The sequence below is a fragment of the Nycticebus coucang genome, chromosome 22 (genome assembly GCF_027406575.1).
Source record: "Nycticebus coucang isolate mNycCou1 chromosome 22, mNycCou1.pri, whole genome shotgun sequence".
NCBI lineage: Eukaryota > Metazoa > Chordata > Mammalia > Primates > Lorisidae > Nycticebus > Nycticebus coucang.
The window spans coordinates 50860371-50887740 of record NC_069801.1 but is presented as its reverse complement, the minus strand read 5'-3'; the positions used below and the strand labels follow the sequence as shown (position 1 = coordinate 50887740).

Sequence of the window (27370 nt, the reverse complement as noted above, 5' to 3'; positions counted from 1 at the left end):
TCAAGGAGTAGGGCACCAGTCCCACATGCCAGAGGTGGCAGGTTCAAACCTAGCCCCGGCCAAAAAAAAACAAAAAAAAACTCTTGGGCTTAAGCAATTCTCTTGCCTCAGCCTCCCAAGCTGCTGGGCTTACAGGCGCCCGCCGCAATGCCCATCTATTTTTTTGTTGTAGTGTCGTTGTTTAGCAGGCCAGGGCTGGGTTTGAACAGCTCCTGTGTATGTGGCTGGTGTCCTAACTGCTGAGCTATGGGCACCAAGTCAAGTTTTATTATTTTTTTTTTCACAGTTTTTGGCTGGGGCTGGGTTTGAACCTGTCACCTCCGGTATATGGGGCCAGCCCCCTACTCTTTTGAGCCGCAGGCAACGCCCAAGTTTTATTATTCTTAAATACATTTAGTAAGGCTACAGCTGCCATAGACAGTGATTCCTTGGATGAATCTAAGCAAAGTAAATTGAGAACCTTAAAGGATTCACCATGCTATAGGCCATTAACACTTCATGAGGAGCTAAAGATAGTAACATAGTTGATTCCAACCCTTATGGATGACGTCGAGGGTTCAAAACTTCAGTGGAGGAAGTAACTGAAGATTGGTGGAAAGAGCAAGAGAACTAGAATTAGAAGCAGAGCTTGAAGGTGTGACTGAATTGCTGAAATCTGAGGACAAAATTTAAACAGATGAGAACTTACTTCTTATGGATAAGCAAAGAAAGCGGTTCCTTTTCTTTTTCTTGAGTCTGAGTCTCACTTTGTCACCCTGAGTTGAGTGCTGTGGCATCATATAGCAACCTCAAACTCTTGGGCTCAAGTGATCCTCTTGCCTCAAGCTCCCCTCCCAAGAAGCTGGGACAATGCCCACCACAATACCCAGCTATTTTTTAAAGATGGGGTCTCGCTGTTGCTCAGACTGGTCTCAAATCCGTGAGCTCAAGCAATCCACCCGCCTTGGCCTTCCAGAGTGCTAGGATTACAGGTGTGAGCCAACACACCTGACCAAGAAAGTGGTTTCTTGTGATGGAACCTATTCCTGAATCTCTATGAATAATCTGTCTACTCCTGGTAAAGATGCTGTGAATGTTGTTGAAATGACAACAAAGAATCTAGAGTATTACATAAACTTAACTGATAAAGGAGGGGCAAGATTTGGAAGGACTCCCTCTAATTTTGAAAGAAGTTCTACTGCATCACATGCTACAGAGAAATTGTTCTTGAAAGGAAGGGCCAATTGATGCAGCAAACTTCATTACTACCTTATATTAAGAAATTGCCGGGCAGCGCCTGTGGCTCAGTCGGTAAGGCGCCGGCCGCATATACCGAGGGTGGTGGGTTCAAACCCGGCCTCGGCTGAACTGCAACCAAAAAATAGCCGGGCGTTGTGGTGGGCGCCTATAGTCCCAGCTACTCGGGAGGCTGGGCAAGAGAATCGCTTAAGCCCAGGAGCTGGAGGTTGCTGTGAGCTGTGTGATGCCATGGCACTCTATCGAGGGCCATAAAGTGAGACTCTGTCTCTACAAAAAAAAAAAAAAAGAAATTGCCACAGCCCCCAAACCTTCAGCAACCACAGCCCCGATTCAGTCAGTAGCCGTTGATACTAAGGCAAGAATCTGCACCAAGAAAAGGGTCATGACTCGCCAAAGGCTCAGATAATCATATTTTTTAACAATACAGTCCTTGTAAATCAGAGTATATTCACTGAGACATACTGCTATTGCGTACCTAAGAGACTATCATACAGTGTAAAGATAACTTTTATATGCACTGGGAAACAAAAAATTTGTGTGACTTGCTTTATTATGACATTTACTTTATTGTGTCTTGAACAGAACCCAACAGATCACTGAGGTATGCCAAGCTGCCCTTTTGGTTCACCTGGCCTTCTATTCCAAACCAATGTGCCATCTCCTGTGGTCCCGGTCTATAATCTACAAGCAGAACTTAAAGACAGCAAAAATGTTTATTTGAAAAAATTACTATGTATTGAAAATATACATTAGAAATTATTACATACTTCCATACCATTCCCCTCCCCCACCACAAAAGTAGAAATATCTGCTTACTATGCTAACGCCATAGGTAAATTCAAACAAAAGTAAATCAACATCGGTCCCCATTCCTCCTACATTAGAGCTGGGGGAGAAAGGTCAACTTGTAACTGCCAATCAATAGGAATTTAACAAGTTCCAGTCTTCCACAGCAAGACAGACATATTTCTGCTTTGAGGACTGTGAAGAGTTATTCTGTTCCTTCTCTGACTCCTCAAAAGCTCTCTTTTTGCTCTTCTTAGACTCCTGGCTTGAGACAGCTTCACATTTCAACAATGGCCCATGGCAGTCCGGGGCTTTCTCTCTATAGAACTGTAGTTTCTCCGAAGAGTTCACGTGGGTGTCTGCCAGGGGACCCTTCACTGGAGCTTCTGCTGGAGCCCGCTTCCCATCTGTAAGAGTGACAGGAGGGACAGGCCATGAGTTCACGATGCTGGCACGCTAATGCCCACATCAGTGTAGAAGGGGAAAGGACAAAGGCCCAAACAGGGTGATGTCTGTGTTGGTTTTACGTCGTCCTGAGTGTCTGTGAGGCAGCGATGGCATGCCGGCTAGCACAGGTCCAGGGTATACATGGAAGTTTGATAGATTAGAATTCAAGTCTCAGATCTGCCTCTTCCTGGATAAATGACGTTGGACAAATGACTTACCTGAGATTCAGTTTTCCCTTTTTTTTTTTTTTTTTTTTGAGACAATGAGTCTTATTTTGTCACCCTTGGTAGAATGCTGTGATGTCACAGCTCACAGCAACCTCAAACTCTTGGGCTTAAGTGATTCTCTTGCCTCAGTCTCCCAAGTACAGGCGCCCACCACAACACCTGGCTGTTTTTTGTTGCAATTGTCATTGTTATTTTAGCTGGCCCAGGCTGGGTTCGAACTCGCTGGCCTCGGTGAATGTGGCTGGCACCATAACCACTGTGCTACAGGCGCCAAGCCCGGTTTTCTTATCTTTATAGGGCACAAAACCATTTCATAAAGGTGATGTGAAGGTAAATGAAATCATGTATATAAAGTGCTAAGTACAATGCTCAGCGCACTGAAAGCTCAGAAAGTATGGGGTCTGGGTGCAGCAGCACATGCCTATAATCCCAGAACTGTGGGAGGCCAAGGGGAAAGGATCCCTTGAGGCCCACCCTGTCACTATAAAACATTTTTTCCTTAATTTTTTAAAAACTGTTAGCTATTATTTAAAAAAAAAAAAATTTTTTTTTGAGACAGAGCCTCAAGCTGTCGTCCTGGGTAGAGTGCTGTCGCATCACAGCTCACAGCAAACTCCAGCTCCTGGGCTCAAGCAATTCTCCTGCCTCAGCCTCCCAAGTAGCTGGGACTACAGGTGCCCACCACAACACCCGGCTATTTTTTGGTTGCAGCCATCATTGTTGTCTGTCGGGCCTAGGCTGCATTCGAATCCACCAGCTCAGGTATATGTGGCTGGTGCCTTAGCCGCTTGAGCCACAGATGCCGAGCCAAATGTTAGCTATTATTATTAAAAATTTGGACTTGACTCTCCTCTAAGAGCAAAATTTGTGGTGTAACACTAGCAAACAATACAACCTTACTCTAATTTTTTAGGTACGCCCTGCATTTTTTTTTTTTTGAAGACGGAGCCTCAAGCTATCTCCCTGTGTGGAGTGCTGTAGTGTCACAGCTCACAGCAACCTCCAACTCTTGGACTTAAGCAATTCTCTTACCTCAGCCTCCCAAGTAGCTGTGATTACAGGCACTCGCCACCATGCCAGGCTATTTTTTGGTTGTAGTTGTCATTGTTGGATTAGGCCCAGGCTGGATTTGAACCAGTCAGCTCTGGTGTATGTGGCTGATGCCTTAGCTGCTTGAGCTACAGGTGCTGAGCCGCGCCCTGCATTCTTATTTTGCTACCTTTGTGTTTCCTTCACTTTGACTTCATCAATTAATTCCTCTTTTTTTTAAAACTGGTAAAATATACATAACCTGAAGTATATGATTTTAAGTGTACAATTCAGTGATATTAAGTACATATTCACACTATGGTACAACCATCACCATCACTCTCTATCTCCAGAACACTCTTTTTTTTTTTTTTTTTTTCTAGAGACAGAGTGCCATGACGTCACAGGACTCACAGCAACATCCAGCTCTTGGGCTTCCGTGATTCTCCTGCCTCAGCCTCCCAAGCAGCTGGGACTACAGGCGCCTGCCACAACGCCTGGCTATTTTTGTTTTTGTTGTTGCTGCAGTTTGGCCGGGGCTGGGCTTGAACCCGCCACCCTCAGTATATGGGGCCGGCGCCCTACTCACTGAGTCACAGGCACCGCCCTCTAGAACACTCTTTATCTTGCAAAACTGAAATTGTGTACCCACAATAACTCTCCCCTTCCCCCAAACCCCTGACAACCATCATTCTACTCTTACATAAGAACAATCATATGGTATTTTTCCTTTTGTGACTAGCTTATTTCACTTAGCATAATGTCTTTAAGGGTCATCCATGTGGCACATGTCAAAATTTCCTTACTGTTTAAGATTGAAATATAGTAGAACCTCTGAAAGTTGACCGGCTAAGGGACTGTAACAAACTCATCAACATACAGAGGTAGTCAACACAAGGAACTAGGCCTACTACTGTACTGACATGTACATGTGGTGCCATGTCCAGTCTATGGAAATTAGGTCAATTTAAGGAGGTGGTCAATGTAGGGAGATGGTCAACTACGGAGATTCTACTATTTATTACATGGATAGTCCACATCTGGTTTACCCATTCATCTACTGGTGGACACTAGGGTTGCCTCCACTTTTTGGCTACACTTTGTCCTTTTTTTTCTGTACTCTATCTGCTTTTGTGCCACTATGTATCTTTTTTAGAATAAGATGGGATATAAACAAATGATTTTATAAAGCTTTCTTCCTGGTGCTGGTGCTGAAAGCTCAGTGTGAAGTTACACTGTAAGCTACACTGAGGGAATGTAAGTCTTAGTGATCATAAAAGAGTCAGTACGATCATAATTTTCCCACTGAGAGAAGACAGGCTAACTGCTGTGAGGGTGTGAACAACCCAAGAGTAAAAACTCCAAAGAAAATGGAATTTCTCACAGAAGTGCCGAGCTGCTGTTCGAGGCTCTGAGGTTTCCCGAGGCTTCGTAGCTTCCGCAGTCACACGCTCCCACTGCAGAACGATCTGAAATGTTTGGGGGAAGATTTGAATCTGAACAAAATCTCAAGCTTTTCATCTCAAAAGTCTTTCTCATCCCCTCTTGCTCTCTTTCCTTAAACACAACCCTCGTGGTAAATTTTACTTCAGTTGTCTGGGGACAGAAGAAGCCAGCTGGGTCTGCACTGTCTGTTCTAATGTAGGAGCTGAGTCAGAACACAAACGTGTGGGACATACGTATCTGTATGACTCAGAAAAATCGATCACGCTGACTCCCCATTTTCATCTTTATTCCACACTAAAAGTAAACTGAATATCCTTTAAACACTAAAACTTAAAACTTTTAGTCATAATACTTTTTACACATTCCTAGACTCACTCTCATGTCTTAAAACATGCCAACTATAACTCAAACTCTCGTATGTGTGTAAAATTGCCCTTGTTTCCATATTTTCTTATTACTTTGTAATCAGTTTCTACTATTTATTTACTCAGAGACAGAATCTCACTTTGTTACCCTTGGTAGAGTACTGTGGCGTCATAGCTTACAGGTACCTCAAACTCTTGAGGTCAAGTGATCCTCTTGCCTCAGCCTCTCAAGTAGCTAGGACTATAAGCACCTGCCACAACGCCAAGCTATTTTTAGAGACAAGGTCTTGCTCTGGCTCAAGCTGGTCTTGAACCTGTGAGCTCAGGCAATCCACCCACCTCAGTCTCCGGAAGTGCTAGGATTATAGGTGTGAGCCATCAGGCCCGGCCCCCGTTTCCACTTTTTAAGCTGTTACAAATGTATATTATATACCATGAATATCAAGGACTTTAAATTTAACATTTCTCATTGTAGTATGCAATGAAATGATCATAATGAAAGTCAAGAGGCCGAGTGTGGTGGCTCACACCTGTAATGTCAGCACTTTGTGAGGCTGAGGCAGGAGGATCGCTTGAGCTCAGGAGTTAGAGCTTGCAGTGAGCTATGATGACACCACTGCCCTCCAGCAACAGCAACAGAGCAAAACCCTGTCTCAAAAAAAAAAAAAAAAAAGAATATAGTTCCAGAGTTAGCACTACCACCTACTAGCCAGAGGTCTATTTCTGAGTCCTACTTCTTTCATCTGTAAAATAAGGATTAATAATAGTACATACTCTATTATAAGGTAAGGATTACATGAAATAACACAATAAAACTGTCTAGCACAGTGCCTGACACACAGATAGCACTTAATTAATATTAGTAGTTGCCATCCCTTCTATGTTAATTGCCTGGTTATGGAAAATAGGGATGATTTAATAGAACATTAAGACAGATTAACTGAACCTGTTGACTTAAAGAGCAAAGGGAAAACTATTATCCCACCAGAGAAATAATGTCAGTAAGAAGAGCTGTTTGAGATTGGACAGGGAGAAAAGGAGTGTGGTTCTGGACAAGCTGAATTTGCAGTGCCAGGTGGAGATTTATGAATAATACTTGGGAATGGATCTCGTGTCTGAGAGAGGTAACGTAGAGGACTCATCCTCACAGTCACAGTTAAAGTCCTGAGAACATTTAAGATCACTGGGGAGTGAGTGGAGGTGAGTCACAGCCAGGGGAGAGTGAGGAAGGAGACAGGCTGAGAGAAAACTCCCCAGGCACGCATGTTTATACCTAACACTGCAGAAAAGCCAAGGAAGGTGAAGAAGGAGATCACCTGCCATCTTCAAGCAAGACTTTCAGTAGAGCAGTGGAGGCCACACCTGGACTGTAAGGGACTAAGAACTGAGCGGGCACGGAGGAGGGGAGAGGTAAGAATAGCAAACAATGCACAGTCACACTGGGGGACAGAGAACGCGTCAGAGTCAGGGTAATGTACATCTACACACAGAGAGAAAACAGCCAGCAGAGGGGGGCACTGACGATGGGAAAGGGGGCAACAGAGTACTATCATCAATAATCACTAGTAAGTACCACAGAGGAACAGGAGAGCTTAGGAAGAGAAGTGAAAAGAAAAAGAAAAAGAAAGGACTTGTTGCTGGAATAAAGTAGCATACTTGTTCCCCTTAGGAGGGAAGTGGAAAATGGTTAAAGAAATGGAGGAATTTTGAGACAGAGACAAGGAGTAAGTGGATACTTGTTAGATGGCCTCACTCTTTTGCACCACATGATGAAAATGAGAGCAGAAGGGGAGTGGGTCAGCCTAAAACCATTTCAATAATGGATCTAGGAGAAATAGGTAACGCAATGCTGCCAAGCCCTACAGGCCAGCTGAAGCTGGATGGCAGGAAGCGGTGCCTGCCCAACCAATTTACTCGGACCAGGCTGCTAAGGGTTTTACTTGATCCTTACTAGGCCCTGCAAGAGAGGTTCTGCTCTGGGAGGTCGAGGCAGGTGCACTGTCTGAACTCATGAGTTGGAGACCAGCCCAAGCAAGGGCAAGACCCCGTCTCTACTTTAAAAAAAAAAAAAAAGAAAGAAAGAAAAAAGAAAAACTGAGGCAAGAGGATTGCTTGAGCCCGAAAGTTTGAGGTTGCTGTGAGCTATGATGCCACAGCACTCTACAAAGGCAACCAAGTGAGACTCTGTCTCAAAAAAAAAGAAAAGAAAAGAGAGAGAATTTCTGGTTTCTGCATTTTACAGATGAAGAAACAAGAATCTCAAAGTTGCTATGTCGTATAGCTACGTATTAGTTACGGAGCCAGGATCCAAACTCAGGTCTCTCCAACTCTACAGCCTATGCTTTCTACCACGTCACACCTGCTACCAGACTGCATTAAGTCTTTGCATAACCATCCTATAGCTACCCCAAAGTCCACTGGATGCAAGTGGGACTCACCTAGTGTTATAAACCTCATCTGGCAACGCACTGGTAATTATTTCATCATGCATGTTCTGGACCAAGCTCTGTGCTTCTGAAACACAGGCTCACTAGTCTCCCCTTTTGCTTACCTATAAGTGAGGTGATGCTACAACTGGGCAGCTGGATGGGTCCACCATCATGCATTATGACTTGGAGCCAAGGAGAGATCCAGGACAAAACAGTTTGGTGCTTCCTCTTGGCCTCCACCAAGAAACATTGTTTAAAAGTGTCTGAAGGAGAAAGGCAGCAGCCACAGACCCTGCAACGTGTTCCTTTCTGACTTCCTACACAAGTCTATACCTTACTGAGCAGAGAAAGACCATTAAGAAGACAAGAGATGGCCAGGCACCGTGGCTCACACCTGTAATCCTGGCAATCTGGAAGGCTGAGGCAGGTAGACTGCTTAAACTCAGGAGTTCAAGACCAGCCTGAGTAAGAGTGAGGCCGTGTCTCTACTAACAATAGAAAAACCAACCAGGTATTGTGGCAGGCACCTGTAGTCCTAGCTACTTGGGAGGCTGAGGCAAGGGGACTGCTTTAGCCCAAGAGTTTGAAGTTACTGTGAGCTATGATGCCATGGTACTTTACCCAAGATGACAGAGTAAGACTTAGTCTCAAAAAAGAAAAAAAAATAAATAAAGACAAGAAGAGCGCATCAAAGCAAATTGTCTCACTGGTAAAACTCAGGTGAAAGACAAAAGAGACATTTCCTCACTAGGCCCTGGGAAGTAAGAAATTTGCCCAAAAGTAATGGAAGAGTCAGATTTAAATCATTACTTGACACTGTGCATGTCTGTTTAGTTTATACTACTAAGAGAATCTGTCCTTCGGAAGTTAAGTCAGACTACTTTTTAGGATGACAAGCCAACATTCACTTATTTTCTGAGTCAGGGGTAAGATGGCATTTTCTCCAGTAAAGATGACACACAATCTAATTACCAGAGAATGAGATATTAGGTCTGGCATCCAACAACAATTTCTTTTTTTTTTTTTTTTTTTTGAGACAGAGTGTCAAGCTGTCACCATGGGTAGAGTGCCACAGCATCATAGCTCACAGCAACCTCGAACTCTTGGGCTCAAGCAATTCTCTTGCCTCAGCCTCCCAAGTAGCTGGGACTACAGGCACCCACCACAACACCTGACTATTTTTTGGTTATAGTTATCATTGTTGTTTGGTAGGCCCAGGCTGGACTCGAACCCACCAGCTCTGGTACATGTGGCTGGCGTCCTAGCCGCTGAGCTACAGGCGCCAAGCCCAACACCAATTCCTTAAGTACGTGCCATCAGTTATAACTCATCAAATGTTTCTGATTTGACATGAAAACGTCAATTTTCAGCTAAGGAATACCAAGAGGATTAATGTTTGTTCAATGTGTTGGATAAGACACCAGGAATTAAAATGAAGAGCTGTACTACATGTTAACTGTAGAGGAGAAGAACGTGGAGTACCTGGTCAGCCCAGCCCTCTGTCTTGCAGTTACTATGATCAAATTCCTTCAAAGGCACTTTGGAGTGAACAAGGCCTATGTGAGTCTGGAGCTTGTGCTTGACGGCTTTGACGTCCTAGTGAGGGAGAGATAGACCAGAAAGGTGAACACATTTGGCCACTTCTTACTTGCTTTCAGTAGCAAATAAAAACCATCATAAGTACCAGCCCCTTTTAAAGCTCTAAATAGCAGAAGCAAAGTAACAAATTGCTGAACTCTGGAAAAATGGGAGAACGAACTAAAAGTCTTACCTTGAGCCCAGTTCCAGAGATATCTAAACAGTTCAGTTTTCTAAAAGAAAAGAGATATCCAATTCCTGCATCTGTGATCTCGGGATTACCTAGATGTCAAAAACAAGGCAGCTTTCTATTGCAGTCAGTGTTGCTAAAATGACAACTATAAATAAGCTCATAAATAAACCCAAGCAATGACAGGATTTAATTTGTAACCATATGAGAACATATATAAACCTGCACTAAAATGGTTCATTATACCTTATTTATGAACATTTCACCTGCAAAGTAAAAGCATTTATTCATTTTTAAAATATTGTCAAGGGCAGCGCCTGTGGCTCAGTCTGTAAGGCGCCGGCCCCATATACCGAGGGTGGCAGGTTCAAACCCGGCCCCGGCCAAACTGCAACCAAAAAATAGCTGGGCGTTGTGGCGGGCGCCTGTAGTCCCAACTGCTCGGGAGGCTGAGGCAAGAGAATCGCTTAAGCCCAGGAGTTGGAGGTTGCTGTGAGCTGTGTGAGGCCACGGCACTCTACCGAGGGCCATAAAGTGAGACTCTGTCTCTACAAAAAAAAATAAAACGTTAAAAAAAAAATAATAATAAAATAAAATATTGTCAAGGGGAGGCCGAGCATGGTGGCTCATGCCTGAGCTCATAGGTTTGAGATCAGCCTGAGCCAGAGCAAGACCCCGTCTCTAAAAATAGCCAGGCATTGTGGCAGGTTCCCGTAGTCCCAGCTACTAGGGAGGCTGAGGCAAGAGAATCGTGTAAGCCCAGTAGTTTAAGGTTGCTGTGAGCTGTGATTGCTACCGCACTCTTCCAAGGGCGACACAGTGAGACTCTGCCTCAAAAAAGGAGATTTTCAATGCAGAGACTATCACTACTCTTACTAACTTGAATTGTTTTCCGAGTCCTTTCTTATACACGTATTACCTTCTCACATCAGGGAGTCCTGCATTTAGCCCTGAGTCCTCCAGGCTATATGCACAGTGCCTGGCACATTACTGATTCTCAAAAAAAAAATCTATGAAATTAATATATGTCCCTATACGGTAGGTAGGGCATTCATTATTACCCTAATTTTACAGAGGCCAAAAGGTTCAGAGAGGTTAAATAACTTGCCCAAGAGTAAATAGTTAATAATAAAAATTAGAGCAAGGAAGGTCTTCTGACTTCAACTCCCTGCTCCTTCTGTACTTTCAGAACTGCACCACCCTGCCGTATATTTAATGGATGCTCAGTTAATCATAAGTATCTCTGTCAACTTCCTATCACTGGAGTTAGCATCTGCCTGATGTTTTTCATCAGGCAAATACTGATAAAAAGGACCTAGATAAGAGATACCCCAGGTCAAAAACTCAAAGAAAATAAGGAGGAACCAAACATCTTTTATGTATGTTATGAATACGATGAAAGGCTGCCGCTGTCTACACATAGCAAGTGGCATGGATGAATCACTAGAGCTTTTCCTACCCTAAAGAGGTGGCAGTGTGCCAGAAAAGGCCATTTGGCCAGAGGTCAAGTCCTGCTCTGCCAATTACTATCTGTGGCACTTAGGAAAAGTCAGCTTTCATTTATCACCTCAATGAAGAGAAGCTAGATTATCTCTAGGGCCATTCTTCCAAAGTTAACAATCTTGTCTTTTTTTTTTTTGGAGACAGAGTCTCATTTTGTCATCTCGTAGTGTGCCATGGCATCATAACTCACAGCAACTTCAAACTCTTGGGATCAAGCGATCCTCCTGCCTCAGCCTCCCAAGTAACTGGGACTACAGGCACCTGCCACAACACCTGGCTATTTCTAGAGATGGAGATCTCACTCTTGCTTAGGCTGGTCCCAAACTGCTGAGCTCAAGCAATCCATCCACCTTATCCTCCCAGAGTGCTGGGATTACAGGCCTGAGTTTTTTGGGGTTTTTTGAGACAGGGTCTCATTCTGTTGCCCAAGTTGGAGCACAGTAGCACCATCAAAACTCACTACAGCCTCCAACTCCTGGACTCAAGCAATCTTTTTGCCTCAGCCTCCCTAGTAGCTAGTATGACAAGCATGTACCCACCATACCCAGCTCACTTTTTTTTTTTGTAGAGACAGGGTCTCACTGTATTGCCCTTGGTAGAGTGCTGTGGCATCACAGCTCACAGCAACCTCCAGCTCCTGGGCTTAGGTGATTCTCTTGCCTCAGCCTCCCCAGCAGCTGGGACCACAGGCGCCCGCCACAACGCCCAGGTATTTTTTTTGTTGCAGTTTGGCCGGGGCCAGGTTCAAACCTACCACCCTCGGTATATGGAGTCGGTGCCCTACTCACTGAGCCACAGGTGCCGCCCCTCACTTTTTAATTTTTTGTAGAGACAGGGTCTTACTGTATTGCTCAGACTGGTCTTAAATTTCTTACCTCAAGAAATCCTCCCATCTCGGCCTCCCAAAGTGCTAAGATTACAGGCTTGAGTCACCACACCCAGCCAATCTTATAATTTCCAATAAAACTTACATGATAGGTCTAATAATGTTAGATTTTCAAGGCCTCTTTTCATCACTCGAACCGGTGCTGTCATTTTCCGTACCCCAGCATCAGACAAACAATTATCCTTCAAGTGGAGTTGAGTTACACTAGGGAAACGAAGTCCATAAATAAATTACTAAGAGTTTAAGAAAATGTAGGGATGATATATTTTGAAAATATAAAATATTCTCTATGTCCTGCTATTTCACACCCAATGCATTTAACAGTTAAAAATCTTTTGGTGCTTCAGTTACCAAGTGAGGGTTAATTTAGGTATCAAAGTGTCATGCAGTTGAACCTCAGATGGTAGAGGGCACTTCAGGTATATGGCTGAATGAGGGAAACAGGCTTCCATTAAGGGCACAAATACACCTTCTTTAAAACAATAGCTGCATTTCTGACTCATTGTATGAAAATCAAAAACATTCCAAATGTGTCAGGAAAGTCTGCAAAAAACTCCTTTTATAAAATAAACAATCCTCTGAACCAGCTTTATAAATCTAGATTTTTCAAATTGGGTTCATAAGGTACTCCCAGAACCCATCCATCCAAAAACCTGAAATTGCTGTATTATTATAATATGCTCTACTCTTTCACACAAAATATCTTGAGTCTTGGTGCTAACTAACCTCACACAAAAATGCCTTTGTATGGGGCTGTATGTAGGTGTCACTTATCAGAGGCAGGCCCAGACAGACAGTCAGACCCAGGTGTACAATGCTGTTATCCTCCTGGGTGTTTATGAACCACAAAGGAATCCACTTGGCTTCCTCTCAGCTGGCCAGACTTGGTAACATGAGCTACGTGTACATGGTATGAACTGGGAAATTTATTTAAACCATGGTTCTTAAAAAGATTTGGCTGGTCTTAACAGTTCCATTTTCTTTATAATTATAGCTCACTGCTAATTAAAATAGTAAACAATAATGACTGTGGGAAATGGTGTAACTTCTCATCTCTTACTAGAATATAAGACTAGACAAATACAGGACAAAATAATCTTTCAACTTAGATAGTTTTGAGTGCTACATGTTGAAAGAAAAGTTACTTAGAAAAAAAGAGTCAGCTCAGCACCTGTGGCTCAAGCGGCTAAGGTGCCAGCCACATACACCTGAGCTGGCAGGTTCAAATCCAGCCCCGCCCACCAAACAATGACGGTTGCAACCAAAAAAATAGCCGGGCGTTGTGGTGAGCGCCTGTAGACCCAGCTACTTGGGAGGTGGAGGCAGGAGAATCACTTGAGCCCCACGAGTTGGAGGTTGCTGTGAGCTGTGATGCCACGGCACTCTACCCGGGGCGACAGCTTGAGGCTGTCTCAAAAAAAGTCAACTGACCGACTTTCCTATGGGTTGTCCTGTCTGTATTGCTTACACCAAGTAAATAGAGAATGAAGATATTTTAGAAAAAAAAAAAAAAAAAACAGCAAATAAACATTGGAATAGGAAGGAATCACCACTCCTCAAGATGATCATTTTTTTTTTTTTGCAGTTTTTGGCCAGGGTTGGTTTGAACCCTCCACCTCCGGCATATGGGGCCGGCGTCCTACCCCTCTGAGCCACAGGTGCCACCCAAGATGATCATCTTTTAAAAAAAGACCAAAGTGATTTATCTAAAAAACGGCGGCAGGTCAGCACCTAGACAGGGCTTCGTTGGTGAGGTGTTCTAGAAGCTCGTGCTCGTCCCCAAGTTTGCAGCAGGAGAGGTCCAGGCAGGTCAGCTCCCGGAAAGACTTAATCTCTTCAAGTTTCTCCGAAATCACCAGACACCTGCAGAGCATGGAGAGCCATCAACTACTTTTTTCTTTCTTTGAAAACAGTGTATTAGTCATGGTTTAGTGCCATAGTCCAGCAGTCTCCAACCTTCTTGGCACCAGGAACTAGTTTCATGGAGAGGTAATTTTCCCACAGTTGGGAGGATGGGGATGGAGTGGGAAGGGGTTCTGAGAGGAGGTGGGGTTCAGGCAGCAACTCCGCAATGGGAGCAGCTATGAACAGATGACACTTCACTTGCTGCTGCTGCTGCTGCTGACCTCTTGCTGTGCAGCCCAGTTCCTCACGGGCAATGGGACCAGTCTGCAGTCCAGGGACCGGGGACTGCAGCCGTAGTCAGCACCTTGTCAGGGCACAGTACTATGTAATAAGGAGATTTCATTGATTATTCTCTGGACACAGGTTGTTTAAATTACTAAATGCCTTGAACATCTCTTTACGTGATGGTGGAATAAAATTTTTGAATAAACAAAAGTATATGAGCAAAGGCAATTCACAAGAGACATCTGCTCTGTTATTAGAGAGACCTTGGTGTTGAGACTTTGAGAATTACTAAAATTCAGGATACTCAAAATTTTTAAATATTCACCCTCTCAAAGTTGCTTTTCATCTAATGCTCAATATCTAGTGATTTGAAAACTGAAATAAGGCCAAGAACTCTGAGCTCTAGTCTATGCATCTCCAAGAATATAACAAGAGATACTTGGCAGATCACATTTTATCTTTTCCACTCAGACACAAGTTTGAATACATGCCCACTCCACTCTGTCTATTCTGCTAACTTTATTCCAAAAGCAAGGACAGCAGGGCTGCTATAAGGACCGGCCCTAATGTAGATGGTTATTCAGACAAACCCTGAGCATGAGTAGCTTAATTACACTGGTGCACCTTGCCAAAGTGTCATCAGAAAGCACAGGGGAGGCCTCTGGAGAGGAAAAGGAGATGAAAACGACATTCCACAAACTGGGATGGGGCTCCACCCTGCTTCATAGTTGTTCATCTATTTCAGATGAGGTCAGTGAGAAAAAATGAAAGGGATTAGGTGTCACAGGAAACAGAGAGGAGAGGAACCTAAGAGGACAGGGAAATGACTTGTGGTTTTCTTTATTTTATTTTTTGAGACAGAGTCTCACTTGGTCACCTTTGGTAGAGTGTCACAGCATCTTAGCTCACAGCAACCTCAAACTCTTGCGTTCAAGTGATTCTCTTGCCTCAGCCTCCCAAGTAGCTGGGACTACAGGTGCCTGCCACAGTGCCCAGCTATTTTTTTAGAGACGGGGCTTCTCTTTCTCCGGCTGGCCTCAAACCAGTGAGCTCAGGCAATCCATCCACCTCAGCCTCCCAAGTGCTGAGATTATAGGCATGAGCCACCGTACCCAGCAGATTTGTCGTTTTCTCATCCACTTTCCTCTTGGATGTCTAGAAGTTTCCATATAAGATGGTGTGCTAGGATCAGTGGGGTTATATTTAAAAGAGCTTGAGTCTCTCTTCTAACAGCAGGATCATAATTGCCAAAAAGATGGAATAATCAGCGGGCAAGAGGGGAGTTAGATCTTCTTTGTTCTTACTTCCAGCCAAAATAAGATGTACTCAAACTAATCACTGGCCTGACTGCTAGGTACAGATGGCCTGTGGCACTGACATCCCTTTTAAACTGTGGAATCTAAGCTGCCTGGAGACTGAGCTCAGCTGGGTACACAAATGAGCCTTATTTGCTCAGATGTATTTTAATTGCACTGTAAATAAGGCTGCTGTTTTCCATCTTCCAATCAGAGTTGAAGTGTGTTAATAGGGATTTAGGGGATTACTGGCAATCAGAGAAAGGAAAACACACATCCTTTGATCAATTAACCAAAAGATGTTCAGTAATTCTGAAACAAGAGTTCTCTGCGAAGGACATAACACTGTGTAGAGTGATTAAGAAACATTACAAAGACAAGGCTAAGGAACCCACATGCTAGGCCACAGACATTACTATAAGCTAATCTAGGACATAATCAAAGCTTCAGGTTCTTGCTTACTACAAATCTTCCAATTTGCCCATTAAAAGGTTCAGAACATTACAGCGGAGAAGCAACAGAAAAAACACAGACATGTTAGGATTAAGTTTAATTCTAACAGCCCAAATTACTTGTGTGATTCTAAGAAAGTTACTTATTTAACCTTTCCGAGCCTCAATTTCTCCAGCTACAAAATGGAATTATTATTTACTTCTCATGAGGATATTAAGAAAATCAAAAATTTTGAAAGTACATGGCATCTTATAGGCCCTCATCAAATACTAGCTATTATTACTTCAGTAACACAGGGTGATATTTTAAGGAAAACATACTTGCCTGTGACCACCAGGGGGATTAGAGATCACTGGGGTTTCAACATAAGGGAGGAGAGTTGGTAAGGCTGGAATCTAGCTGCAAAGACACTGGCTTCTGGTGGCAGCTTTGTGACCCAACCCCCAAATTAACAAGTACCATACCTACCCAATTTATCTTATTTTCATTTATTTTTTTCAAGCTCATTCCCTTTGACTCGAACCCTTTGCACTAGTGAAACTTCTATTGTTGCATCTTCAGCTCTGAATCTCCTGCCCTCTATTTTACTTTAAGGGTTCAAAGGGAAAAGAGAGGCTTTTGATCACGACTGAAAGTCCTACTCACATCTGAACGACACAGTGAAGTCTGGAATTGTTGCCTTAAAATACAGGCAAAAAGATTATGTTAAAACTGTTTCTTGGGCGGCACCTGTGGCTCAAGGGAGTAGAGCCCCGGCCCCATATGCCAGAGGTAGCGGGTTCAAACCCAGCCCTGGCCAAAAACTGCAAAAAAAACCCTGTTTCTTGTATTTTCTGATTATAAATGTAATACATACTCATTGTAGAAAAATTAAGAAAATATAGAAAAGTATAAAAACATAAAACCAATTTTAATCCCACCATTTAGACTACATTTTGGTGGGTTTCTTTTTCCTTTCTATATATCAAATATATATAATCTATTTAGAACATTACCTTAATAATTGCATTTCTTTATGTGAATATACCATAATTTGCCTAACCAATTCCCTACCGTTGAACATTTAGTTTTCAAATTCTTTTTCTTTTTTTTTTTTTTGAGACAGAGTCTCAAAACTGTCGCCCTGGGTACAGTGCCATGGTGTCATAGCTCACAGCAACCACCAACTCAGGCTCAAGCGATCCTCTTGCCTCAGTTTTTCTATTTTTAGTAGAGACAGGGTGGGGGGGTGGGTCTTGCTTTTACTCAGGCTCGTCTCCAACTCTTGAGCTCAAGCAATACACCCACCTTGGCCTCCCAGAGTGTTAGGATTATAGGTGTGAGCCACCGTACCTAGCCTAGTTTTCAAATTTTCACTAGTAATATGAACAGTACTATAATGAACGCCCTATGTAAAATTATTTCTTCCCATCTCTGATTAGAGATTACAATAGACTTAATAAGTGGAATTTAAAAATTTTTTTAAAAAGTAAGTGGAATTAACGGGTCAAACAAATGGTATGAATTTTTTTCTTTTCCTCATCCTCTATGTGATGGGACAGAAGTTTTTAAGGCTCTTGATACATACTGCCAAACTGCTTTCCAGAATTGCTACGCTAATTTATGTGCTCAACAAATGTGAATGAAAGTGCTATTCTCATCACAATCTGAACAATCTGTCACCAGAACAGTATGCAGACACCACAAATGGAAAATAGTGTGGAAAACACTTAAACTACAAGCATAGATGGGTAAAGAATAGAATACAAGTTGTACAAAGTGTATATTCTCAAATGTATACGTATTTGAGAATGACTATCAACATGGGATTACGAATTTTTTTAATATTACAGTTTTATATATTTTCCCAATAGTACTGCATTTATAAAATAATTTTAAAACAAGGCATATATCATAATTCTACTTTTTACTGTTCTAATTTTTCTATAATAAACAGAAATAACTTGGAGTAAAAAAAGGAGTAAATGTATTTTTTTTTTTTTTGTAGAGACAGAATCTCACTTTACTGCCCTTGGTAGAGTGCCGTGACGTCACACGGCTCACAGCAACCTCCAGCTCTCTTACATGATTCTCTTGCCTCAGCCTCCCGAGCAGCTGGGACTACAGGCACCTGCCACAACACCCGGCTATATTTTTGTTGCAGTTTGGCCGGGGCTGGGCTTGAACCCGCCACCCTCGGCATATGGGGCCGGCGCCCTACTCACTGAGCCACAGGCGCCGCCCATGGAGTAAATGTATTTTAAATGTATGAGCTACTATGAAATATTGCTAGACTTTTTCATTTAGGCAAGGGAATTTTTTTCCCCTACACTTGCAGCAGCCACAAGCCAGGCCAAGACTTAGACCACAGCAAAGAGAGTTTTCTCTATGGCAAACAAGGTGCTTGGTCAGTTTGTTACGTCCAAGGTGGTTCTGTTCTTTTCTGTTTATTGTACATTTTTTTAAAGTATAAGATTTGGCCTGAGGTAAAACCATTAATTCTATGAACTGAAAAATAATTCTTTATTTTTATATGTATTTTTTGAGACAGGGTCTTGCTCTCTTACCCAGGCAAGAGTACAGTGTCTTCATACACAGCAACCTCATACTCCTGGGCTCAAGCAATCCTCCTGCCTCAGCCTTCCAAGTAGCTAGGACTATAATGCACATCCCACCACAACTGATTTTTCTACTTTTTGTAGATAAATAGCATCTCACTATTATTTCTTCTTTATTTTTTAAGTACATGAGTTTAGCTTGCGTTTTCTGATATGACTCTCTTTTTTTGTACACTTTTAATGGTGTATAAAAGCTTTACACCATGCTTTTTACCGTTTCACAAAAATGTTCGTATAGTATACTATAAAGCTATGTTAAAAACTTACAAGTATTAATGAGAAATTATTTTCAAATTATGTGAAGAAAGCAAAGTACGTAACAGTGTATGCAGTATGCTGCCATTTGTGTAACAAAGAAGAGCGCTATATAACTATGGATATATGGGGCGGCGCCTGTGGCTCAGTGAGTAGGGCGCCGGCCTCATATATCGAGGGTGGTGGGTTCAAACACAGCCCTGGCCAAACTGCAACAAACAAATAGCCGGGTGTTGTGGCGGGCACCTGTAGTCCTAGCTACTTGGGAGGCGGAGGCAAGAGAATTTACCTAAAAGAGCTGGATGTTGCTATGAGCTGTGACACCACAGCACTCTACCGAAGGCGATAAAGTGAGACTCTGTCTCTTAAAAAAAAACAAACCCCAAAACCCCCATGTATATGGATGTACAGAATATCTCTGGAATGATATAAAAGAAACCATTAATGAAGCTGGCTTCAGGGGAGAGGAAATAGGTGACTGGAAGGAATACTATGTTTCACCTTATATCCTTTTATGTTTGTGTCTGAATTGTTTGCCACATACATTTTTATAACTTTTTTGTAAGTTTTTTAAAAATTTGATGTTTTGAAAGGGTTTTTACACAATGATGGAACAAAAATTAAAAATAAATAAATAAAAAGTACACAAGCAAAGGTAAGTCACAAGAGAAAACACCTGCTTTGTTAGAAGACAGACCTTGGTGTTAGGACCTTATCTGAAAATTTCCGAACTTTAGGATATTTGGAAATTTTAATCACTCATTCTTTTATTTATTTTACTTTTTTTTGAGACAGAGTCTCACTATGTCACCCTCGGTTGAGGGCTGTGGTGTCACAGCTCACAGCAACCTCCAACTCTTGGGCTTAATCGATTCTCTGTTCTCAACCTCCCAAGTAGCTGGGACTACAGGCACCTGCCTCAACACCTGGCTATTTTTTTGTTGCAGTTGATTAGTTGGCCCGGGCAGGGCTTGAACCCACCACCCTAGATGTGTGTGGCTGGCGCCATAACCACTGTGCTACAAGCGCTGAGCCCACTCATTCTTTTAAAGCAGGGGTCCTCAAACTACAGCCCGTGGGCCATATAAGGCAGTGTGATTGTATTTGTTCCCGTTTTGTTTTTTTTACTTCAAAATAAGGTATGTACAGTGTGCTTAGGAATTTGTTCATAGTTTTTTTTTTTTAAACTATACTCCAGCCCTCCAATGGTGTGAGGGGCAGTGAACTGGCCCCCTGTTTAAAAAGTTTGAGGACCCCTGGAAAGTTACTTTTTATCTAATGGTCAATAACTAGTGGGCTGAAAACCAAAACAGGATTAAGAACTCTGGGCACTAATCTTCACGTTTCCAAGAGCATAACAAGACATCTTGTCTTTTTTATTTTCTCTTCTTAGAAAGTTGGTAGAAGAGTATTTTCTCCCTAAGAGAGAAGCTGTGGCAATCAACTAATCCTTATAAAATGTTTTCAAAATAAAGCTGGGCAAGGTGGCTCACACCTGTAATCCTAGCATTCTGGGAGGCCAAGGCAGGTGGATCACCTGATCTCAGGAGTTCGAGGCCAGCTGAGCAAGAGCAAGACCCTTCCCCCCAAAAATAGCTGGGCATTGTGTCAGGCGCCTGTAGTCCCAGCTACTTGGGAGGCTGCGGCAAGAGAATCACTGTAGCCCAAGAGCTGGAGGTTGCTGTGAGCTATCACGCCATGGCTCTACCAAGGGTGACAAAATGAAGACTCTGTCTCAAAAAAAAAAATAAAATAAAATGTTTTCAAAATAAAGCTAAGTGTGGTCTGAGATGGAAGGAGGGGGAAGAAAGGCAAAGATTTTTCTCAAAATGGCCTGTTGTGTGGTTTTTGAAGTGCTAGTTGACGGGGTGAGCCCACTAAGCTCCAGAGCTTGACACAATTAACACCCAATAAAATAAAATCCTCAATGTCCTCATCAGAACACTCACCTGTTTCGCAAACACAAGGAGCAAAGCACCAGACTTCCATAGGCTTCGGTGAATTTCTGTAAAGCCCTCAGCCCCGCCCCTGGCTCTGTGAATTTCTGTCTGGCTTCAGCAGCAGAGAACAGCTTTTCAGCAATCTGCTCAGGAAAGCCAATAAGGGAATCAATGTGATCGACATTGTCAGAGATGAAGCCCAGAACAAGGCTGAAGAGGGATTTGGCGGAGTACCGAAGATTCCCCTCCCGGGTATATGTGAAGATGAAATGATCAGTCTTCTCTTTATGTGCAGTATCCTCTTCCCTGTTCATGCAAAGCTCCACAGAAAAGCCTTTGGGAAACAGTCTGAAAGGCTTTGGCTTCTGCAGGCCACTCTTGACGCCTTCCAGAGCCAGATTGACCATGTGAAGCTGCCCATTTTCTCGCACGTAGATGGGCCCTGGGTCCAGGTGGCTTTCCGAGTTGAGGTAGTAAGACATTGCTGTGATTTTGACTGTAAAAGTAAGGCATAAGAAAGTAAATCCAATTAAAACACCATCTGTAAAATGTAACTTCATCTTACTGTGCCTAGAGCTTTTTAATAGACAGGCCTTGTGACTGGTTTGGGGAAAACGAAACTTAGCAGTTGCCTGGGAACTCCCACATTTGAGGTTGTTTCTGTTGTCTCTCCTGAAATACTTTTCCTACCCTCCCTTTTTTCATGTCTATCTGGTGCTCTACTCATTTTTCAAAGCCCAGCTCAAACCTCATCTTTAAAATTCACCCTGAGAAAGTTATCACATATGCAACAAAGATTCATCTACATGTAAATTCATGGCAGCAGTGTATAGTAGCAAAACAATGAGAAAAAAATGAAATGTCCAACACCTGAAGAGTTATTAAATAAATTATGATATATCTGTACCATAAAATGTTATAAAGCCACTAAAATGGGCGGCACCTTTGGCTCAGTGGGTAGGGCCCCAGCCCCATATACCGAGGGTGGCGGGTTCAAACCCAGCCTTGGCCAAACTGCAACAAAAAAATAGCCGGGCGTTGTGGTGGGCACCTGTAGTCCCAGCTACTCAAGAGGCTGAGGCAAGAGAATTGCCTAAGTCCAGGAGCTAGAGATTGCTGTGAGCTGTGACACCACAGCACTCTACTGAGGGCGACAAAAAAAAAAAATAATAATAATAAAGCCACTAAAATTGTAGAATTTTTTTTTTTGAGACAGAGCCTCAAGCTGTCACCCTGGGTAGAGTGCCGTTACATCACAGCTCACAGCAACCTCCAAATCCTGGACTCAAGTGATTCTCCTGCCTCCGCCTCCCAAGTAGCTGGGACTATAGGCGCTTGCCTCAACGCTGGGCTATATTTTGGTTGCAGCTGTCATTGTTGCTTGGCAGGCCTGGGCTGGATTCGAACCTGGCAGCTTAGGTGTATGTGGCTGGTGCCTTAGCTGCTTGAGCCACAGGCACCAAGCCAAAAATTACACAATTTTTAAAAAACATTTATATACAGAAAAAGATTGGAATACAGCAGCACAGAGGCTGAATTTAATTTTTTTTTTCTCCTCTTTTTTTTTTGGCCGGGGCTAGGTTTGAACCCGCCACCTCCGGCATATGGGACGGGCGCCCTACTCCTTGAGCCACGGGCGCCACCCTAATTTTTTTTTCTAATTTAAGAAAAAGACTAGAAATAAATAACTCCCTTGCTAGCTTGGCACCTTCTACACACTTCTTTGTTGTACTTGGCTCACTGTTCTGCTATTGATTTGTTTCTGGGTCTGCCTTCCACTGCTTTCAGCCTCTTGAGAAGAGGGACCATGTTTAATTCATCCGGACTCTGTACTGCAGTACTCTGGCATGTTATAGGCCCCAAACAGATAATCTGTGGAACCAAAGTTGACTCATTTGCTAAATCTTATATAGACCCTACCAGAAGGATTTTCTCAGCCAAAGCTATTCTAGCCCTTGGAAGCATCACATCTCTAAGGTTCTATTTGGGCACTTTCAAGGTAAGGCAAAAAAATAAAACAGCTGGGCATTTCTGCAATCATGTGGGTAACACGCTCTGCCCAAGACTGTTTTTCCGATAACAATGATATCTCAAAATACTTGAGAAATTGTATGTTAAATAAAATAAAGGTATTTGGTTATCATTTCTATGATTCCAAGGGAGAAGGTGAAATTTATATAATCTAGGCCTGACAGTATCCTTTAAAGACTGAGTTTTTCTCAGCTTCTCAGCATCAGTGCAAGGCTACAATGTGGCCCTGAAGCTACTTACAAGTGTCAGCAAACAATTAAGTCAGAAATCAAAAATGCAGAGTCTCTGGAGATCAAATAATGATCCCCTTTGTGGGAATCAGTACGATCTGCATTTCTCTCAAGGATAATTGTGTGTGTGACAGCACATCAGAAAAGAGGGCCCTGCCTAGCCCTAGAGAGCCTCACCTCTTTCTTGCTCGTCTCCTTCTGCCCTGCTCGCTGGCCATGCCACACTACTCAGGTTAATTTGCCACATTCTCGCGTCCGTCTGGCCTTTGTCCATTCTGCTTCTTTTGGCTAGAACAACCTTCTCTGCCTCCCTGATGTAGCTAATTCCTACTCATCATTAACACTCAGCTCAACCATCATCTCTCTCCTGGGAAACCTTCCCTAACCTCTGCACCAGTTACGCCTGTCTGGTTTTCCCAGAGCACCTCATGTCTCCTACGTAGCACTTAGCACGGTGTATTATGTCTGTTTACTTGTCTATGTACCCACAGCTGTGAGCTTTTTGAAGACGAGGTACTTATTTAATTTACCTTTCTTTTCCAGGCACAACATACTGCCTAGTGCTGAGTAAGCCCTCAAAAGGTACTTGCTGAACTGAATGAAAGGAAGGGTGAGACCACAAAGGGACAGACTTAGTGCTCTGAGTTGCAGGGCCTGCTCATACTGTCGCTAGGAGCCAGCGCCTCTTCCAGGCAACAGCTGCAGGCTCCTCCCTCACTTGTCAGACCCTTCTGCAGGTGGTGGAAGCAAAGCAGATGATGGGAGTATACTGCTACTGGTACTACCAGGGGGAGTTGGGAGGCAACTAAACTAAAAACCAGAGGAAAAAAACCTGTCACAGTGCCAGCTCTTATAACCAATACTCTTCCCTTGCCAGCACTCACAGTGCCTGCTAAAGAGAAGCCTCATTTATTCTAAGCTCTTCTTCCAGTAGGGGTAAGCATCTGGCCGCTTCATACTTGAATCCTGATGAGGAGAGAAAGCAGATCTCCTTTTTTTTTTTTTTTTTTTTGCAACAGAGTCTCACTTTGTCCCCCTCAGTAGAGTGCTGTGGTGTTACAGTTCTTGGACTTAGGTGATTCTCTTGCCTCAGCCTCCCGAGTAGCTGGGACTACAAGTGCCCACCACAACGCCTGGCTATTTTTTTGTTGCAGTTTGGCCGGGGCTGAGTTCGAACTCGCCACCCTCGGTATATGGGGCTGGTGCCCTATTCACTGAGCCACAGGTACCGCCCCTCCTTTGGTCTTTATCCCTGTAATTGGACATTTAGAGCCCTACTCTACCTGTAGATCAGAAAGCAGACAACAGGCATAAGCTTAAAAAGCAATGATTTGATTTTAATAGTAAAAAGGCAAATTTTATTATAATGGATCAATATACCATGAATTCTCAGGGCTATGAAATAGGGTCTGCCCACTTGTAGTATGTATTTCATCTTACACCTACCAGGTATTCCACAAACTTTGGACTAAATGGACAAACGGATGATGGAGGGATGACTGACCACGTCAGATGAAAATCAGAAAAGTCTGATTCCATCCACTAGAGGGCACAAGCAGCTTGAACGCAAACTGCTTCTCATAATCCTGGCAGCTTTGGCTTCCAAGGATCATTTAAAAAAAAAAAAAAAAAAGACAAAGTTCTGCCTATATTTTATCTTTAGATTACTCATCAACTACCATTTCTCTTTCTAAAGGTTGAAAGAAGTCCAATTTCCTGAAGAGTAAACCTGTATCATTTGTCCAGAAACCACTGAAGGAACAGTTCAGGGAATCCTGGTCACCTTTGATTTCTACTACGAAATTTATGCATCTTAAATTAATGTTTAGGTGGCTCACACCTGTAATCCTAGCACTCTGGGAGGCTCAGACAAGAGAATCACTTGAGGTCAGAAATTCAAGACCAGAGCAAGCAAGAGCAAGACCCTGTTTCTAGAAAAAATTTAAATATTAAAAAAATTTTAAACATAAAAATAATGTTTAAACCCCTCAAGACTAAAGGAACTAAAAAGGGAAGAGAATTCTACACAAAGTTTTTGTACTTGGCTTCATTTGCCCCTGGCAGTTGTACAGGGTGGCCTATTAAAAACGTACCCTGTCAGGAGACAGGGTCTGTTCTAAACCATAAAAACTGGATCCATATGGAAAATTAAAATGATGAGTATCTGCAAGAATCACAATGTCCAGTGTTGATCTGTAGTAGCTATATCATATATTAATTAGATCAACAGAAGCAGCAGTATTCAGATAGTCTCTTTTCTGTGTCACAGAAAAACATCATGTTAGTGTATACACTAGTATTTGGTCACAAATGAGCCAAAGTTACTACAAAGCATATTATTTCATGAAAGGAATGAAATATAGCCACACCATATTAAAAACTCGGTTCTTCACAGCCTAATTTTTTAGGACTTAAAGCCAGTTTACCAAGCAAAAAGCTTCACTATCCCAGCCAGTCAGGTGGACTTGAGGTAGGGTGTGGAAGGGGGGAACAAGGTAACGGAGTAAAACTGTGAGCTCTTACGGCTACCTAATTTAAAGACAAAAAGAAAAAACAAACCTAACTTTGGTAAGCAAAGAGAACGATTCCCCCTATGAATAAATTATGGTCGTGATACTGGAAGTGATGGCTACCATTTATTAAGCAACTACCAGTTAGTAGGTACTATATAAAATGACCCACATAAGCCTCAACAGTCCTATGAGGTCAGCATTGCCATTGAATAGATAAGGAGAACCAGAGAAGTAAAGTTAACTTACTCTAAAACAGAGCTAGTAAAAGGCAGAACCAGTTTTCAGTCTCAAGGCTGTATATTCATTCCAAAGCCCAAGCTCTTTCCATGGCATGATGCTGTCTCTCAAGAATAAAAATACGACATCAGCCTTGAGGATTAAAAAAATGTTAAAAATTAATCTCATCCACCTGTTTGATCCCTCTGGCACTCACTGGTTCAAGCTAGAGGGCGGGGGGATAGTGGAGAGAGGAGATAAAAGAACAGTGGGCATCTGAAGAAAGAGTTGGTGGGAACAGAGCCAGGAGAGTTACAAGGAGGCCTCCCTTCTTCCCTCTGCCAGGCAAAAATTAGCTACATCCACACCAGGAAAACATCTGTCAACCACGGCCTTCATCCCAAGGCTGCAGGCACCCACGGTATATTTGGAAATGTAGTATTCTTGAGAAAATTTCCCGCATTACAACTTGAACAGACACTAGTTCTATGCTATCAATAACTGGCTAACAATTCACCTTCATTGTTCTGCGTCCCCGCCATTATTCAATTTTCAACTCTCCTCATTACTTCTTTTTTCCAGTCATTTGCACTTACCGTTCCTGCCTCAAGCTCTAAAGGTTCTCATCACTCCCAGCTCCCTACTCCCCCATAAGAACATGCGAAACTCTCCCCTATCTAGACAGGCTTACCAACTCTAGAGCTTCTCATACAAATCCAATCCCCACACCAAAAATCCTAACCTTCCTCTCAGCTCTCAAACCTCACACACTTCCAATTCTTCCGTGCCCCTTCTGAAACGTGGCTCGCCACGTCCCCCAGACCCAATCTTCCTCCCATTCCTTCCCCACACCACTCCACCCCTAACCATCTATTCTTCCCTTCCACTCCCGTGGCTTCCCTCTCCTAGGACCCCAATCTCACCATCCTTTCCCCTGTTTTTCTGTTCTCAACCTTTAAAATCCCCAATTTTCTTTCCTCCCTACCCCCAAGACCCCACCTCTTCCCCTGTTCCAACCCTAGCTCCTTTCTTCCTCACACCTCTGAAATCTCATTCCTTTCCCCCCTCGCCCAGGACAGCAATTCTTCGTCCCTCTCTCAATTCCCACGCATGCCCCTCCCCGAGTCCACCCAAGCTGATCCTGCCCCCTCTCCCATCCCAGCCGCGAACCCCAGTTCTCACACGCCCCCGCAGCCTACCCCAGCACCCACACCCCACCCTTCAACCCATCTCGCGCACCCCAGCATCCTGCTCCTCCCACCTATCCCTCAATCCACCACCCCCGTCCCGTCCCTCCCATGCTTCCCCTCCCCCACTCCCCACTCCCGCCCGCTCAAGCAGCCCCGCGCCCCGAGAGCGGCCCAGCCCGCGGCCGCCACCTACCTGTGCCCCTACCCGGGGCAGCAAGCGGCAGCTCCTTAAAGGCGGTTCTCTCCTTCCGCCGCGCAGCTGACGCGGGAGCTGCTCGGCACCCGGGGCACAAAGCTACGGAGGGTGGGACACGGAGAGGGTGGGAAGAGGGAGGGGGCAGGGGGCGGCCAGGCGCCGTGGGACCGCGGGGCCGGCGGGGGCGGGGGAGGGCCGG

General features: G+C 43.5%; 1 protein-coding gene across 2 annotated transcripts; it reads right to left on the bottom strand.

Moving 5' to 3' along the window:
* Positions 1 to 1933: 1933 nt before the first annotated feature.
* On the bottom strand, positions 1934 to 27333 carry LRRC42 (leucine rich repeat containing 42). Of its 2 annotated transcripts, XM_053576291.1 has the most exons (8): positions 27169 to 27329; positions 20805 to 21291; positions 13857 to 13988; positions 12211 to 12329; positions 9740 to 9828; positions 9451 to 9564; positions 5113 to 5197; positions 1934 to 2432 (listed from the first exon to the last, which is right to left on the bottom strand). In XM_053576291.1, exons 2-8 carry the CDS (start codon positions 21275 to 21277, stop codon positions 2158 to 2160), a joined length of 1287 nt encoding a protein of 428 aa, XP_053432266.1. In that variant the 5' UTR covers positions 21278 to 21291; positions 27169 to 27329; the 3' UTR covers positions 1934 to 2157. The 2 variants fall into 2 exon arrangements, with proteins under 2 accessions (XP_053432266.1, XP_053432267.1); XM_053576292.1 differs by lacking the exon at positions 13857 to 13988 and having other exon boundaries at positions 27169 to 27333.
* Positions 27334 to 27370: the final 37 nt, after the last annotated feature.

Coding starts and splice junctions, on each gene's coding strand:
- LRRC42 (XM_053576291.1), bottom strand. CDS start 21,277: ATGTCTTACTACCTCAACTCGGAAAGCCACCTGGACCCAGGGCCCATC. Junction 13,989..20,804: donor TCCTTGTGTTTGCGAAACAG/GTGAGTGTTCTG, acceptor CATGCTCTGCAG/GTGTCTGGTGATTTCGGAGA. Junction 5,198..9,450: donor CAGAGGGCTGGGCTGACCAG/GTACTCCACGTT, acceptor CAAACATTTCAG/ATCGTTCTGCAGTGGGAGCG.